The sequence below is a fragment of the Phaseolus vulgaris genome, chromosome 3, assembly GCF_051622355.1.
Source record: "Phaseolus vulgaris cultivar YP4 chromosome 3, ASM5162235v1, whole genome shotgun sequence".
NCBI classification, from domain to species: Eukaryota; Viridiplantae; Streptophyta; class Magnoliopsida; order Fabales; family Fabaceae; genus Phaseolus; species Phaseolus vulgaris.
In genome coordinates, this window is record NC_143500.1 from 18,741,413 (window position 1) to 18,757,793 (window position 16,381).

General features: G+C 38.3%; 1 protein-coding gene across 8 annotated transcripts; it reads left to right on the forward strand.

Annotated features, from left to right (window-relative positions):
• Nucleotides 1-1,580: 1,580 nt before the first annotated feature.
• LOC137806820 (alpha/beta-Hydrolases superfamily protein) lies at nucleotides 1,581-12,894 on the forward strand. Of its 8 annotated transcripts, none has more exons than XM_068607118.2 (14): nucleotides 1,581-1,854; nucleotides 2,480-2,712; nucleotides 3,418-3,499; nucleotides 3,618-3,721; nucleotides 3,842-3,968; nucleotides 4,081-4,175; nucleotides 4,753-4,876; nucleotides 6,135-6,215; nucleotides 6,836-6,934; nucleotides 7,039-7,218; nucleotides 11,137-11,274; nucleotides 11,354-11,422; nucleotides 12,201-12,338; nucleotides 12,516-12,894. In XM_068607118.2, exons 2-14 carry the CDS (start codon nucleotides 2,672-2,674, stop codon nucleotides 12,732-12,734), a joined length of 1,497 nt encoding a protein of 498 aa, XP_068463219.2. In that variant the 5' UTR covers nucleotides 1,581-1,854; nucleotides 2,480-2,671; the 3' UTR covers nucleotides 12,735-12,894. The 8 variants fall into 8 exon arrangements, with proteins under 8 accessions (XP_068463219.2, XP_068463220.2, XP_068463221.2 ...); XM_068607119.2 differs by having other exon boundaries at nucleotides 11,137-11,271; XM_090300303.1 differs by having other exon boundaries at nucleotides 1,606-1,854; nucleotides 3,418-3,503.
• The last annotated feature ends 3,487 nt before the right edge of the window (nucleotides 12,895-16,381 follow it).

Consider the following 16,381-nt stretch of genomic DNA (forward strand, 5'->3'; position numbering starts at 1 on the left):
GAGGGAGCTAGCGAGTCGGTCAGTGATTGGCGACTCCCTCAACCCGTCACGTGCATGACATCGTGAAGGGGGAATCGTCAACGCCAGAGAGCAATGCTTGGTGAGTGTGCCTAGACCAGCCACACCTGGCGTTCTCCTGAGAGTATGCGATTTACCCAGATAAAAGGAATGCACTAAGTTACTCCGCAAGGGAATAACCTAGGCACACAGAGAGAAGTGCTAGAGCCCCTTGAGTAGTGACACGTGTGTGGTTAGTTGCATGCCTCCACGTGTCATCATCTGAGAGGGGCGCGGTCCAGATAAAGGTGCACTCCGTACCGCTAAAGGTACAGACAAGCGCAGACACGCGCAGACACTCCCGTTTTACTGATTATGGAGGTACGTTGCCACAGAAAAGCACAACAGGGTTCTGACACATGCTAGAGAGGCATAACAGAATTCTGTTAGGCGCAGATACAGAGGGAGGCATAAAAGAGAATCAGGGGGAGATTGAGAGGGGAGTTTTTTACACACTGTTTTTACACACATTATTTCTCTAGTGATTCTGGGATCTAACTTGAGCGTCGGAGCGCCACCGGCCGCAGAGGCGCCACTGTGTCTTTTTCAGGTTCTCAGAGAGGCTATTTGTGGAGCGGACTTGGAGGGCACGTGGTGTCAAGCTGGTGAGGAAGATCGTGACGAGGCAACGCTCTTGCGCTAAGTCAACAGGCAGGATCAAAACTATTGTACTTACTCATTGTTTCTTAGTCTAGTACTGACTTGATTGTCGAAGTGTAATCAACAAGTAGGACCCCCTCTGTATCAACAGAGCTGTTCTCTAGCATCTATAAGTGAGCACAGGAACCACTGTAGGTAGGAGGAGCCACTGTGTGCCTTTGAAGTAAACGGCGACTGAGTCAACCGATGAGAACAATGATATTGTTTATTCAATTTTAATATTAAATATAATTATATATAAATGATAAAAATTAAAAATACAGATATACAGACACTGATGTGCCTATATTCCCGCTAATTTATAATAATGATATTTATGTAAAATTGTAACTATAATAACTAAATTTTTTGTTTATTTTGTTTACAATCATATTTATTGATATTTATGTAAATAAATGTTACTATAGAAATTAAAAGTTATGTATAGTATATTTTAAATAAATATCACTATGATAGGTAAAAGTTGGTGTAGTGGCATCATTTAATGCTTACATATGTTTAATGATTTTACAGCCTAATACTTATATTTAATGAAATATATTATATTGAATATTATAATTTATATAACATTTAATTTTATGGATGAATGTTATTTTTAATTTTTATATTTTGTATACGTTAAATTTTTAAAGTCTCATAATGGTATTTTTATTTGTTTTTGAAAAATAACATTTCTTTTAGTTATTTAAGATTAAAACCCTAAATATGTTGAGATAATTAGTTGACGTCAGTAAAACATTAAATATGTAAAAGAAAAAACTAAACCATTGAATAAAATATATTAACATTACTTCATATAAAAATATTTATAATTTCTTAGCCACTTAGAGCTTTATAAGATCATGAAGGGGTAAGAAATAAAAGGAAAAAGAAAAAAAGGACAATGTTACGTTTTGATGAACAATAAACAGTACTGAACAGAAAGAAAGACAGCTGGCTATTCCTGCTCTTCTCTTCTTTCTTACAGTCATCTCTCATCTTTCTTCACTTCCCATCTTCTTCCATTCAAATTCAATTCTCCTTCTCACAAACCACAAAACCAACCAGCAAGCAAGAACCATCTTCTTTTTCAATCCACCCTCTTCATTATTTCATCTTCTTCTTTTTCTTCTTCAGACAAACATTTGCTTTTGGGTGGTAAGTCCTAATTCCGGTAAAGTTGTTTGCTTTTCTCCCATTCTTTGCAGCTTCTCCGTTTCTTTTGTGGAGAAAGTAAGAGGGGAACTGCATCCATAGGCTTCAACGTGGTAATTTGGATGTGGGATCTCATCTGACTTGGAATTCGTGCCTGTTATCTTACCCACATTTCTCCTTTACGAACTTTTGTCATTTTAAAAACTTTTTCTTGTTTTACATTTGGGACCCTTCTGTTGAATTGAGGTGTACCCAGTCATCCAAGTTTGATTTTTTTTATGACATTGGATAAATAAAGTTTTTTCCCTGCAATCATGGTACAACTACAAGGGTTTAAACTAAGCTTTTTTCTTTACTTTTCTTTTTCTTTTCTTTTTCCGGGGGAGGGTTGTGAGTGAAAATTTATGGTTACCGAACCTTTTTCTGGTTTTAGGATATGCATTACTTTTCAGGGCATTTGGATCTGGAAGAGCCTTTTGAGCCTGAAGATTCTTTTCTCTCTTTCACCCTCTCTCTTGAGTTCATATAATTCCTTGGGACTTGCTTCTTTCTAAATTTTTGAATTTTTTTACCACTGCTGACACTGGGTTTCTTGCTTATTTTTTTGTTATTGAAATGCAAATACCAGTCTAAGTGAGCACTGACAGCTTAGCTTGTGAGTCTGGCATTGACATTGATGAGTAAAAATATTTGTGAGATTTGAGATCTTTTAGTTGCGAAGATGGTGTGGCCATATGCCTGTGAGCTTCTTAGTGAGGTGAACTTGTAAGGTCATGAGGTGGAGTTGGTGGAGTTGCAGTGAGCTACATGTAGGAACAAGATGATTGAGCAATTCATCAATTTCGTTATTCGGCCTCCCAGGTATTAATTTTTCCTTCTCTGGTTGGTGGCATGACACTATTCATGTAAGCAGGTACCGTTATGATGTCTACAGGAAAGAGAATGTTAATTGTGTCATATTCATTAGGGCTCTTTCTCTTCACTAGAGGGTTCCTATTTTGTTCCCCACCCTTGTAATTACGTGTGTCCTGTACTTTTTTGTTTTTGTTCTCATGTTTATCTCCTGCCTTTAATTTCCATACCTGTTTTTACTAATATAGAATCGTATTAAATTTTCAAGGACATGTCATCTTAGTTGTTGAGAATTAAGGGGGAAAGTACTTGATATGCACCAAAATCATCTTTACCTTTTTAATATGCTGGTTCTTTCCTTGATAAGTTGTGTTTAAACAAGTAGTTTTTTTTATTTGATTTTGAAATTTCATTTACGGCATGTTTGTTTATAGGTTAAAGTTCTAAGCGTTCAAATATCTGTTCAGTCCAATCCAGATAGAGACATACTTTTCCGTTGAGATGCTTGGAAAGTTTTGAAACCTGTAAACCAAGCACACACTCATTCATCTTCAAAAAAACTATGTTAGACAGGCTTCACTATAAATCTTATCAGCTTTTTCTTTACTCCAGTAAATAACTATGAAAGTGCCCGTGCATCCATAATTGCTCAACTTGTTATTATCTTTTCCAGCAAATTTAGTTACAACTGTATCTACTTTGTCATATTTACAGGGCGGAGTATAATCCTGATCAGTACCTGTGGGAAAAGGAATTCACCCTTGCAAGTCGAACATACCAAAGGCAGGATTTGGAGGCAAGTATGGACATTATTTATTTGATGGTTTTTTGTAATTATTATCGTCTATATTTGGTTAAATCATGATTCCAATTGTTTTGCATACTGTTAAATTATCTGTTTTCCAATTGTGCAGCTCAAGAATGCTAGAGGCTATACCTTGAAGTGTAGCCATTATCTCCCATCTCCTTTCCCTGAAGATACTTCTCTTCCTTGTGTTATATATTGTCATGGAAACAGGTATCTGTTATTTAAATTGCTCTTGTCTTGGTGCTTTGTATATGCATGATCATAAATATAAATTTTTAGCTATTCTATTATTCTCCCTTGTGATATGTGTGCATATGTACAATTATGCAGTGGATGTAGGGCAGATGCCAATGAAGCTGCTGTAATTCTTCTTCCTTCAAATATTACTGTTTTTACCCTTGACTTCTCGGGTTCAGGCTTATCTGATGGAGACTATGTCAGTCTTGGTTGGCATGAAGTAAGTTATCTCTATATGCTTATTCCTTTATTAATTTCTGGATTAACTTAAGTTTTGGTCTATCCCATATTTTATGAAACTACTAATATGTGTCCATTCCTTTGGGTGGTAGAAAGATGATCTCAAGATGGTGGTGTCATATTTGAGGAGCAACAAACAAATATCTCATATAGGTCTTTGGGGACGATCAATGGGTGCAGTCACTAGGTATTACATTTTTACAAGTATTTCTGCTCCTTTTATACTTTATAGTTGCTATGTGTACCTGTACAAAAAAAGGTCCTAGGTGGATGATTTTAATGTTGGTTGTAGTATTATTTGATGACCTAAGTTATACTTCTCCCGTGCATATCCGTGTGTGTGAACAAAACTGTTGAGGCCTTCCTATGGGAAGTCATTTTTTTTTTAATTATTCAAGGAGAATGGTAACAAATGTCTTTAGGACAATGGTGAGGAAATCAAAAGTGGAAATTTTATGTGTACCTTCATTGTGATTTCCAATAGAAGTTTTTATCTATTAATTCTTAGCCAGTGTTTGTAACACATTTGTTAGCAAGACCCGCCACTCTTTGAGAAATTGGTACAGAAAAGAGGAAAATAGTTGAGCCCACCCCCCCTTTTTGGAATGCATATTTTTCATAATTTTGATGGTCAAGTTAGTGGGTTTTGTGGTATATCACATTCCCAACCTTACTCTGTATTAATGTCATTATGAGCTACCGTTATGCACATATTTCTTGTGTCATTGACATTGACTATTCACTTTTGCTTTGGTGTGATGTAGTCTTCTTTATGGAGCTGAAGATCCTTCTATTGCTGGAATGGTGTTGGATAGTGCCTTTTCAAATTTATATAATCTTATGATGGAGCTTGTTGATGTCTATAAAATTCGGCTTCCTAAATTCACTGTAATCTCTCTCTCTCTGGATGCCAACTCCCTTTGTAGTAAATGCTCAATCAAAAGAGAAAAAAAGGGACTCTATCTGGTCCCGTCCTAATATGATTCCAAGATAGAACTAACTGTAGAATTAGGAATTTAGGGTTTCGAAGTGAAATCAATTAAAAACAATAATAATGAAAACCTGGATAGAGGGAGTCGCCACAAAAAGGTTTGATAAGCCTAAGGATGATTGCCACAAGAATTGGTGAATTCTTGATAACGTTGCAAGATGCAGGGAAGAACCCTATCAGAGATATATTCTCTCTTAAATTGCCAAAACATTCATCCTCATTCTGAATTCCCTATATTTCAAGAAAGGATCATTTGTCCCAGTGGTTAAGTTGATATTTTTTAACTGGGCTTGGATGTCCTCATCACGTCCAAACAGTCATGCATGCAGTGATATGAATCTTTTGGGCATGATATCTGTTAGAGGTCTTTAAAACTATTTGTAAATTATGTAGTAAAATGGGGCGGTGTGTTGTTTGTCAAAGTTGTTCAGATTGAAAAAGTTTTTAAAGATGCTGCATTATTATAACTGCATTTAAAATCTAAATATGCTTTTCATTTGTACTAAAAAAATTGTCATACAGCTTTTCTTTTACATCCTTTTCCACTCATTTACTGGTTCTATATACCTCAATTTGTGTTTAGCTGGCTGAAGAATTTGATAGAATTTTGAACTGGCTCTTCTAATTTACAAATTGATTTGATTGACCTACTTAAGCAACATGCAAGGTGACTTTTGGTGCAGGCGTCTTAGATTAAAAATTTTCTTTGTATTAACCTGAATATTGTTGGAGATCCTACATTGACTAGAGATATGGTCAAATTATAATATAGATGGATGCAAACATCACCTTACCAAGCTGGTTTTGTAGGGTTTAGTTTGGGGTTAAATTTTAGTTTCTTAATATGATATTAGAGACATTTAGAGTCTATCTTAGTCAAGATATCTTTCCACCACTAACAACACACTGTCCCATTTTACTACATACACCACAAATAATTTTTAAAACCCTAAACCCTAAAGATTCATATCACTACATGCATGACTGGAATGATTGCTATACATGCAACTTTTTTTAACCATTATTGTTGTAAGGGGATATTGGTTAGTTTGCATGGTTTACTTTCTTCATGAAAACATTCAAGCAATATGGTAATACTATAGTTGTGAACTATGTTTATTTAGTCTGATATTCTGCTGGATTTGCCTCAATTAGGTTAAAATGGCTGTGCAGTACATGCGACGGGTTATTGAGAAGAAGGCAAAGTTTGATATCATGAACCTGAATTGTTTGTTGGTATGTATTAATTGTGCAGTTCTGTTGTTTTCCTTTTCAGAAGAATGGCAAGGCATATTTCAAGCTGTTCCACATTTTTTAATTATTAAAATTATTAATGTAATTATGTAAACTTCATTAACCATGAGAATGGTGCATTGACACTCCTCTTGTTTGAGGTGTTCGATGTTTTACCAACTCCCACATTGACACCTCCCTGATATCCTTATGACATGTGCCAGACAGTCTAGTCTTCACTATCTGTCCAATGAAAAATCTATTTTTTATCAACTCAGTTAAACATTTGAGTAAACACTTTGGTATGCATGGACACTTGCAAGGTCACTAGTACTATGATAAAAGTTTTCAATATTTTATCTAACTTTTAGAAAAAAAGATAGCTTAAAATTTAATATAAAAATATTTAATGACTCTTCTTGCAAGGCTTATATGTGTTTGTGTGTGTGTGGTCTCCCATTATCCTACATTTCGAACACTAGTCATGTTAGAATGTTCATATCATGACATGCTTATTTTTACCATGGAATCTGGGTGTTGTAGCTTTTATTTTCTGGCTAAACAATTTTTTAAGTTGAGCTATTTCCTTTCCATGTCTGAATTAATGTGTTTTAAACCCACAGGTTGCACCAAAGACATTCATTCCTGTTTTATTTGGCCATGCAAGTGATGACAAATTCATTCAGCCCCACCATTCTGATCTCATCTCTGAATCCTATGCGGTATTGCTTTATTCCAAATCTTTGAGGACAAACTTTTCTGAAAGCAATTTGCACCTTTTCTTAATTTGCAGCCAAAACATCTAACCTTGTTTCTGATTCTGTAGGGTGATAAAAATGTCATAAAATTTGATGGTGATCACAACTCCTCTCGGCCACAATTTTTTTATGATTCAGTTTCCATTTTCTTCTACAACGTCCTTTGCCCTCCTAATGTTCCTAGAGCTCATAAGCTTGAGAAATATTATGATTTGGGGGATTTGAAACTTGGTTCTGGTGTGGAGGAGGTAATTAGCATTTTGAATTTCATGCTCAGTTAAATTCGGATCATTCCCTACTACCACGGTTGCCTACTGGTCATTTTGTGTTTTCTTCACTTCAATTGTAGAATGTTATCAAAATACCAACCTACTTACTAAAATTGGCTATTGAAATATAGCCGAATTTGTACAATGTGCCTAGAGTGCAGCTTGTGAACTAATGAAATGATACATTAAAAGGATGCAAATTACAACCCTAACAGATTAGGTAGTACATTTTCTCAACCTCAGTGCCACCTTACTCAAATTGCTAGTCTATAGCTTGCCCGAAACCTCTAAAACGTGTTTAAGATATGTGGTGGTGGGTCATAGTTAGCATTGATTGATTCGGACCAACCTGATGCACCCAAGAATCCAAACCAAACCAGTTAAATTGTTTAGGATTTTTGTGTTAGATTGGATCCTACCAGAAAAAAAACTAATCAAATTTGATGTTAATTAGTTAAAGTGTCAGATTCACATTTTGTATACATGATGACCCAAAACGACACTTTTTCTGTTATTAATATTTATATTTTAGTTTTTATACTAACTAAATAGTGTGACTACATGAGTGAAACTGAGCTCAACAATGACCATTCTGTGTCATTCCTCATTTGTGAATCGGAGACTTTGCTTCCCAAGCCCCAAATGGCAGACAGTCACTTATCTCACTTGATGACCCAACCCATAGCAGCCTTAGACAATCGCTCCTTATGGTCACTTCAACAATACCTAGCAGTGACATGAACTTCGTCACAATTTGAAAGGTTCAAACATGTTTTTTTCTTTTTTTCATTTTTTGGGCTTTTCTGCTTTCTTTTGTGAGTTCTTCAATGGGATCAGTGGGAGACACCATCAACAACTGGAAATGTGTTAAACTTAAACATATATTTAAAAAATTAAAAAAAGTAGAACAATGATGTTTTAAATGGTATTCTCTCTATTTCTGACTCTTATAATTGTTTTAGAGTAAATTAAGTAAGCTTTATTCAAAAATTGTTTTGGGTAGTACCCATCTATACCTAAGATTACTTGGTTTTTACTTTCATTTATCATCATTGTATCACAAATCTACTTTCATTATATATATATTACTACCTAAGGGAGACTTTTCAAGCTCTCAAGATATACTTTCACTTTTTCTTTATTTTCTCAATTAGGGTGGGTCGATCACAGTGATCCTGTGTCTCTAGTGGTCAAAATGACTATTGTCCATCATTTCCTTGCAATGGTAGCTGTACCGACCCGTATTCGGGCGTTGACCAAAGTCAACATGTGGTAGGACCCACCAGGGGCTCCAAGAGGAAAAGTCAATATGTTGACCGCCTTGGGTGTTGCCAGGTTTGGGCGTCGCCAGGTATGGGTGTCGCCAGCTTTGGGCGTCGCCAGGTTTAGGCGTCGCCCACTTTGAAGGCGTAACCCGATTGTCTTAAGAGCGTGCTTTGGCTCAGATGATGCCACCCCCGATACCCACAGGTAGAGATGACCGTGGAGGGGGCGACATAGAAGGAGGCGGCACGGTAGAGGCCTGTAGGCCTTGGGCCTCTGTTTGTCAGAAAGGAAACATAGCTGAGAAAGGTGGATTGGAAGCCACACCTTTAGTATCTGTAAAAAGGGGCCCCAATCCACGGTCTACCCACACATGAAGTATAGGAATGCGGCAAAACGCACCACCGCTGATGACCTCTGGAGCAGATACGACCTGTAGGAGGCCACGCCCCAGAGGAGCATCTACATGCAGGGTACGTGGGTGGTTCAGGGGACTCCCAGGCGGGTGCATCAGTTGGCTCCCATGCAGTCACCCCTGGGCGTGCCAGCACTCCAACAGGGCTACCACACGCACTGGGATACTCCTAAGTCTGGAATACAGTGTCGTGAGGTACACTCGCTAATGAACTTAAGTCAGGGAAGCCACGTGGCAGAAACACCAACAAAGGTATATAAGGCACAAAGAGAAACAACATAAGGTACATTTTCCAGATACTCTGTCATTTGGCAAACGGTACGCAGTTGTGAACTTGAGAGAGAATAGGAGAGAATTCAGTTACGCACTTCCAAGAACACGGCGTTTGTCCTGTTCCGATACGGAGGTGCACGATGTTTTCTGCCTCGTTTACTTACTTGAGCGTAGGAGTGCAAACGGCCGCGAGCACGCCATTTGTCTCTGTGTTGCAGGAAATCTTCACAGGAGGAGTAATCTCGAAGGTCCGCGTTCCACCGTTGGAAGATACGCACGAAGGTGCTCAAGTTTCTGGCAGGAACAGTAGCCATTCATCTTTGGCCTCATCAATTGGATATTAAAAATGTTTTTCTTCACATGATCTAAAGGAAGAGGTCTACACAGAGCAACCTCCTGGGTTTGTTCCTTAGGGGGAGTCTGGTCTGGTTTGTAAATTGTGTTGCCCTCTGTATGCTCTAAAGCAATCTCTATGTGTTTGGTTTGGAAAGTTTATTCACATTATTCAAACCTTTGGGCTAGAACGCAAGTGAGGTAGATCTTCAGTTTTCTGCGTCATACCTCTCTAGGAAAATGTGTATATTTAATAGTGTATGTTGATGATATAGTCATTATAGGAGATGCTAGAATCCCTCAGCTAAAGGAACACTTATGCAATGATTTTCAGACCAAGGATCTTAGAAGTCTCAAATTCTTTCTTGCAAATAGAAGTAGCCCAATCAAAGGGCGGTGTTCTTATTTCTCAAAGGAAATATGATCTAGATATCCTAAAAGAGACTGGTATGGTTGAGTGTAAACTAGTGGATAGTCCTACGGATCCAAATCAGAAATTAACGGCAGAATAGGCTGAATCTTTCTCTGATCTAGAAAGATATGGAAGACTGGTTGGAAAACTTATTTATCTTACTACTACTAGACCAGATTTTTCTTCTGCAGTTAGTATTGTGAGTCAGTTTATGCACACTCCTTGATATCTCAAAAAGGTTTTAGGACAAGGTCTACTTTATAAAGATAAAGGGAATATACGTAAATTCAATCTGAGGTCCTTTCAATGATTTTGTCAACACACTTGCAAGTTGATCATTGGATCCAACAAACTAAGTACCAATTCTCTTGGATAACAACTTTTCTCAAATGAAATGATATTTGATCTGTTTTGTTCTCCCATGGAACACATGATTAGAAGCAATGTGAAGAGCTGCTTGATTAACTAATCCATTAGTTGCTACAGTGGTGCTTCTTCACCACATATGCCTGTCTTGGTTAAAAGGAAACAAATTGATTGGTGTTTTTATTTTTATTTTCAATGGAATGTGGTCTACCAAAAAAAAATATTGGTCGCCAATTAACTTGAACCAAACCAAACCCAATCAATGAATATGGATTTATTTGGGTTCACATCTTCAAATTTGATTCAAAGTGACGAGCCAACTATCCTAACTAGTGTTGGTGGGCACAGATTTGTTTGGTTTGACCTTGTTGGATATTTCGATTAGATCTAATCAATGGTCGTCTAGTTGGATTTGTTCAGTCTTGAATTTTTTGTCATTAGGTTGGTGCACATCCTGAGTAGATAAAGAAGTTTTTTTTTTTTACCGCAGTAGATACAAAAGTTTGAGACACTGTTACTGATATTGACCGTCTTATTTTTGTCACGGGACAAAAATAATTTTAGAATTATTTGTCATGGGACAATGTGGTATCAAGATGAAGATTATTTTAGAACTATTAATGAAGGACTCAGTGTTTAGGATCTTTTAATTTTGGAAACTGGCTAAAATTCTCTTTCTCTGACATTTATCTATCCTTTCACCTTTTGGAAATATTAACATAAGTAATTATTATGGGTTATGTATTGATATGGTCATATCATATGATTGAGCTTGTATTATTTGAGCATTTTTTTTTTCAGAACAGGAACTAATTTGCTCTTGTTTTCATTCTAGAGCCTATTGTATGAGATTCTCTCTAGTCTGAGGTCTGCATCAACCGATGCTGCAAGTTCATCTTCTCTGCTTCCAGCAATTTCCACCACAAAATCAGTTACAGAACTTCTTTCGGAAGTCGCACCAGTGACTGATGTAGTAGGGCCTATTCATGTCTTTTTCTTTAAAGAACTTTTTGATGTTTAATTCATTCATCACTTTTAAATTTATAATGCAGGAATCCTTTTTTAGAGAAGATACTGATGGCAATGGTGAAACTGGCCATGATGAACCCACGGATGTGCAGGTGATCTTATCAAACACTGTCTCAGCAGTTAACAAAATCTTTCAGGGATATTTTTTTATCTCTAGGTTTCTCTATTGGAACAAGTATCTCATTTTTAGGTCTAGACATTATGTGGTTATTTTGGTATGTTATATTTTAAAAAATGTCTACAATATAGGTACTACTATAATTTTTTAAAAGTTGTAAAAAATACAATTTTGAATAAAATTTTAGGTCAACCATATACTCAGTTGTATTGACAATGTTCAAATAGTATTCAATGAGTTACTATTCATTGGCTTAATTAACCCTTAGAGTCGTTAGTTTTCGTTGAATTGAAAAATATTATCTAGAACCCCTTCTTCGGGGCAATTTTTCTTTATTTATTATAAATTTATTTAATTGTTTTTTATTAATTGAAAGGAATTTGATTTCCTTATACTTCAAAGATGAAGTATGCAATGCAGTGACGTCATAATACCTGAGTTATTATGACCCAGAAACCAATACTAATTATATTCATATTTGATGTCCTAAACCTAATAGCACTCTTTGGAGATTTTTAGTGCCAACAAATCCATTCACGGACAAAATGATTAAAAAAATGCAAAATTAAAGTGTTGTGAATCAAAAAGTTTCCATAAGTGCAAGTTGATTGAGAAAAGACAGGGTTTTCAGAACAATTATAATTGATCTTAAGTCTTGGTTTAATGGGCCCTTGAAGTGATATTGAGACTATTACCACATTTTATAATTTTAGCATTCTTTTTTTGAAGTGTGGCATGGTTGAATTTGATAGGATAACCTAACTGGCGAGGGTGAAGATTGCTGTTCATATACGAGCTCAAATAGAGAAAGTTGGGGCAGATGTTCTTCTTTAGGCGGCAGTGATGAAGAATCTTGTGCAGATTTAAGGGCTGATGATACCCTCTCTCAGGTATAACATACATAGGAAATGATATTGGAAGTGATTGAGAGTACTATGGATTACTTCAATCAGAACTACTTGTTTCGCAGTCTGTGTGCTTCATATGCATGTATATTCCATGTATATGTAATGTAATAATCTATTCCTTGCCACTGACATGCTTCATTTGTAAATAAATAATGTCAGAATACTGTGAAGGTGTTTGCGACACCTATGCGTGGCACCAAAGAAAAATCGTTGTACCCAAAAGATGACAAAAAGCACAAGAAGAATAAGAAAAAGAAAGATGAAAGCGGTGTGAAGAAGCCGAAGAGCGAGAGGTTTGAGAAGCTGGAAGCTCTAAGCAGACGCCTGCGGCATTGCCTTATGAAGGGATCAAACCATCGAAGGCATAAGTCCTCTTAGACTCACCTCTCACCCCTTCTTCTTTTGTATTATATTATTATATTATTACCCATCCATCCTCTAACTCTAATGTTCTTTCAACATTAAATATTAGAATACTATTTGTATCCCGATTCAACTTTTTTTTAGGTTACTTTAGGAATTGGCAGACATTGGTTTCTCTTCGGCTTTCATTTCCCTACTGTGATTATTTGATATTTATGAAGGTGGCTCTCCCAATTGCCTAGGTGAGCTCCTTATTACACCGATCCCACACACAGATAAGACTATTCTAAAAATATATAATTATGAATGCCTCAAAAGTGTAGCTTCTTCTTCCTGCACCCCTACATTTTTCTTCCTGCACCCCACAATTTTCTAAATCCCGAAATTGGTCTTAATATTTTATTTGAAAAAGGACACCGTGGTTACCGGAAATAGGAATCTGGGAGTGTACTACGGATTCAGCAATCTAGAACTGAATATTTTTTTTTCCGGATGAGAGGGTGTTCTGGAAGCAATTTTTGCATAAATTATTGATTTTTGGATTGTTGAATCCGGAAGTCTAATTCTATTACGGATTCATGGATCTGGAACGTTTTTTTTTTTAAATTATGGATTTTTGAATACGGAATGCATATTTCTGTTACGGATTGGTGGATCCAGAATGTTTTTTTGAATGATGCATATTTTGAATTACGGATTGGTGGATCTGAAATATTACCGGAAGTGCTAATCCAAAATGTTTTCGGATTTCATAATCCATAATGCAAAAAATAAATACAGTTCAAATGCATTTTAGGGTTTTTAAAGAACAATAGGGACAATTTGATCTTTGCATAATATTGTGGATGTGGGGTGCAGGAAGAAAAATGTAGGGGTGCAGGAAGAAACTGCCCAAAAGTGTTCACAAGAAATATTGCGCCGGACAAGGACTGTTTCTCCCTGCATCCCAACAAAATGACTTTCTGCACTCCATATTTTTGGAAAAAACCATTTTACTCCACTTAAAAATACTTCCGGATTACTCTTTTATGAAATATTTCTAGAACATACTTTTTGGAACATATTTTATGAATTCCAGATTTATTATTTTGAAAATTAAAAAAATGTGTTTCAAAAAGGATATTCTAGAAATGATTTTTTACCTTTCAGATTTTTTATTCAGGAAATACATTTTCCTATTCTAGAATCATCCAAAATTATCAAGAATAATTCAGGTATTGCATAAAATGTAGGGGTGTAGAAAGAAAAATGTAGGGGTGTAGTAAGAAATACCCAATGACAAGACACCTCCAACTCTGTTTATATACTTGTTTAGAAACATTATTAATTTTTGTATCTTTTCGAGAGTTATAAAAAATAGTATCTTCGTAAAACGCATTTATGTGGTGGAAACTTGCAGCATTTAGAGCTTGTTATGCTGTCCGATGAATGACACTACTGTTTACATATTCTATGCTATTATAAAAACTATCATTTATCAAATATAACTATGGTATCTAAAGACTCATCTAAAAAAATCATCACCAAAAAAAATTATTTGATCCTGCCTGTTGACCGGAGCGCTGGAGAATGCCTCGTCAAAGGATCGACGTGCGCGCCGCTTCTCACCTCCGTTCCTCCTCTGGATCAATCTCAAGAACCTGCAAAGAAACGATACGGCGCCGCTGCGGCCGATCGCACTCCGACGCTCAAGTCAGTGACGGTATCACCAAATACTAAGAACTGGAACCGTGCAAATCTCTCTCACAAACAGCTCTGTCACTCGCAAGCGTAAAGTGTATGAACTGAACGTGCGTACCTTAGAAAATCTGTTAGGAACTCTTATATACCTGATGGTTTTCTCTCTCCTGGCAGTTACAGACTTGGACACGTGGCTCGTATCCAACTGTACACGTGCCATCATCTGGGGCTTCCTGACTTGGCGCTGCTTCTTCTCTCATTTTGGCTAAGTTACCTATGCATGGTACTGCCCAGTGCATAGCTAACTCAGGAGTGCGATCTCTACTGAAACTGGCGAGGTAGGGCCTTCATACACCTTCCCTGTGGTCTCGCCGGCCGCTTTCATAATCTGCTTCTCCTTCATCTTCGGCGATGTGCTTGTTCTGGCGATCTCCGACTGCCTGGTCGCCCAAGTCTGCATCTGGCGACTTCATCCCCAACCTGGCGATCGCCTGTTCTGGTAAGCTGGAGATCGGAACACGCCAACCTAACTATCGGCGACTACACGTGCCTCCCGACTTCCTTCCCAACTGTCAACCTGGCGCCTTGTCACCACGCCTATACCGTAGCAGGATGCCACGTCATCGCACCCGACCACCAGGGCGGTACACAAGCCCCCCAATCTTAAGCGAAGACTTGTCTAGCGAAAAGACTGAAAAAGCCTTCGTTAACACCGGTCTACGTGGCATGGGCGTAGAATTCCAAGCGATAGTACTTTCTGCTGCTCTGACGCTCCACCAAACCCTTCGCGCATCGTTCGACACGTGGCTCTCACCAACGGCTATCTTCATCTGCCGTTAGCGCTTCCCAAAACCGTTTCGAAAACCCTTAAACCCCTTACGCTCCTACTGTTCCATCACTTTCTTCACACTTGCATACGCTCTTATTTCCTTCTGCGAAAGCTCTCGACGTTCCTCGACGCTCTAGATCACCACCTCCCTTTAACATTCTCCCGATCATCGAAAGGTAACTACTTTCCTTCATCTGCTGGGTTTTCTTGCATTTTCACCGTTTTGCATCATCCTGTAACTGTCTGGTGCATACGCTGTGGGCTGTTTTTCCATTTCTCCTTCTGCGTGACTTAGGGCTTTGTCGATCGTCGCAACGAACTCACATTCGTTCGTCTTTCACCTTCCTTTCATGATCGAGTCAGCCTTTGTAACCCTCCTGATTATTTTTTCTTCCTCCTTCGTTTGCAGTTGCTATCATGACTCGCACGAAGATCACCCCGAATCCCCCTCCATCAGCGCGAAACCCTCCTTCACAAGCACACGACTCTACGCAAGTTCGTGGTGCTCCCTCTTCGCAGGCTGTGAGGCCTGCGTCTTCTCAAACCGCTTTGGCCCAGGCGACTCCACCAAACGCTGGAGGAGCCCCCATCCCACTGCCAGACTTCAAGACGTTATACCCATGGGCTAACTCAACCCTCTTAAAGGAAACGTCGTCGGTGAACACCGCAGGAGCGGTTCTGTGATTGACCAATGGGGACGAGGCCCACCAATCGTTCCACAAGGAGCACGATGAGAGAATGATGGTGCTGCCTTGCCCCGCCACTCTGCCAGTGTGCGCCGATGATAAAGTGAGCGCCGACGGGCCCTTCTGCTTCGTCTACACCACTTTCTTCAAGAAGGTCAAACTCAGGTTCCCTCTCACTCGATTTGAGAGGGAACTCTTAACCGAGCTCAATATCGCTGCCGCCCAGCTTCACCCCAACAGCTGGGCGTTTGTCCGAGCTTTCGAGATAACGTGCGCCCACCTGGGGTTGCCCGCGTCAGTGGACGTGTTTTTATTCTTGTTCGAGGCCAAGCACCCAGGAGATCGCCTGTGGGTCAGCCTGAACGCCATTGCTGGGAGGTCCATTTTCACCATCTTCCAGCAGTCGTACAAGGATTGGAAGGGGAAGTTCAATCAGGTTCGCGCAAATGACAAAGACACTTCCCTTC

Bases quoted from the DNA above. Each gene is read 5' to 3' on its own strand.
- LOC137806820 (XM_068607118.2), top strand. From the start codon at position 2,672: ATGATTGAGCAATTCATCAATTTCGTTATTCGGCCTCCCAG. The intron at 2,713-3,417 runs GTATTAATTTTT...TCATATTTACAG, and splicing joins TTCGTTATTCGGCCTCCCAG to GGCGGAGTATAATCCTGATC. The intron at 4,877-6,134 runs GTAATCTCTCTC...TGCCTCAATTAG, and splicing joins TTCGGCTTCCTAAATTCACT to GTTAAAATGGCTGTGCAGTA.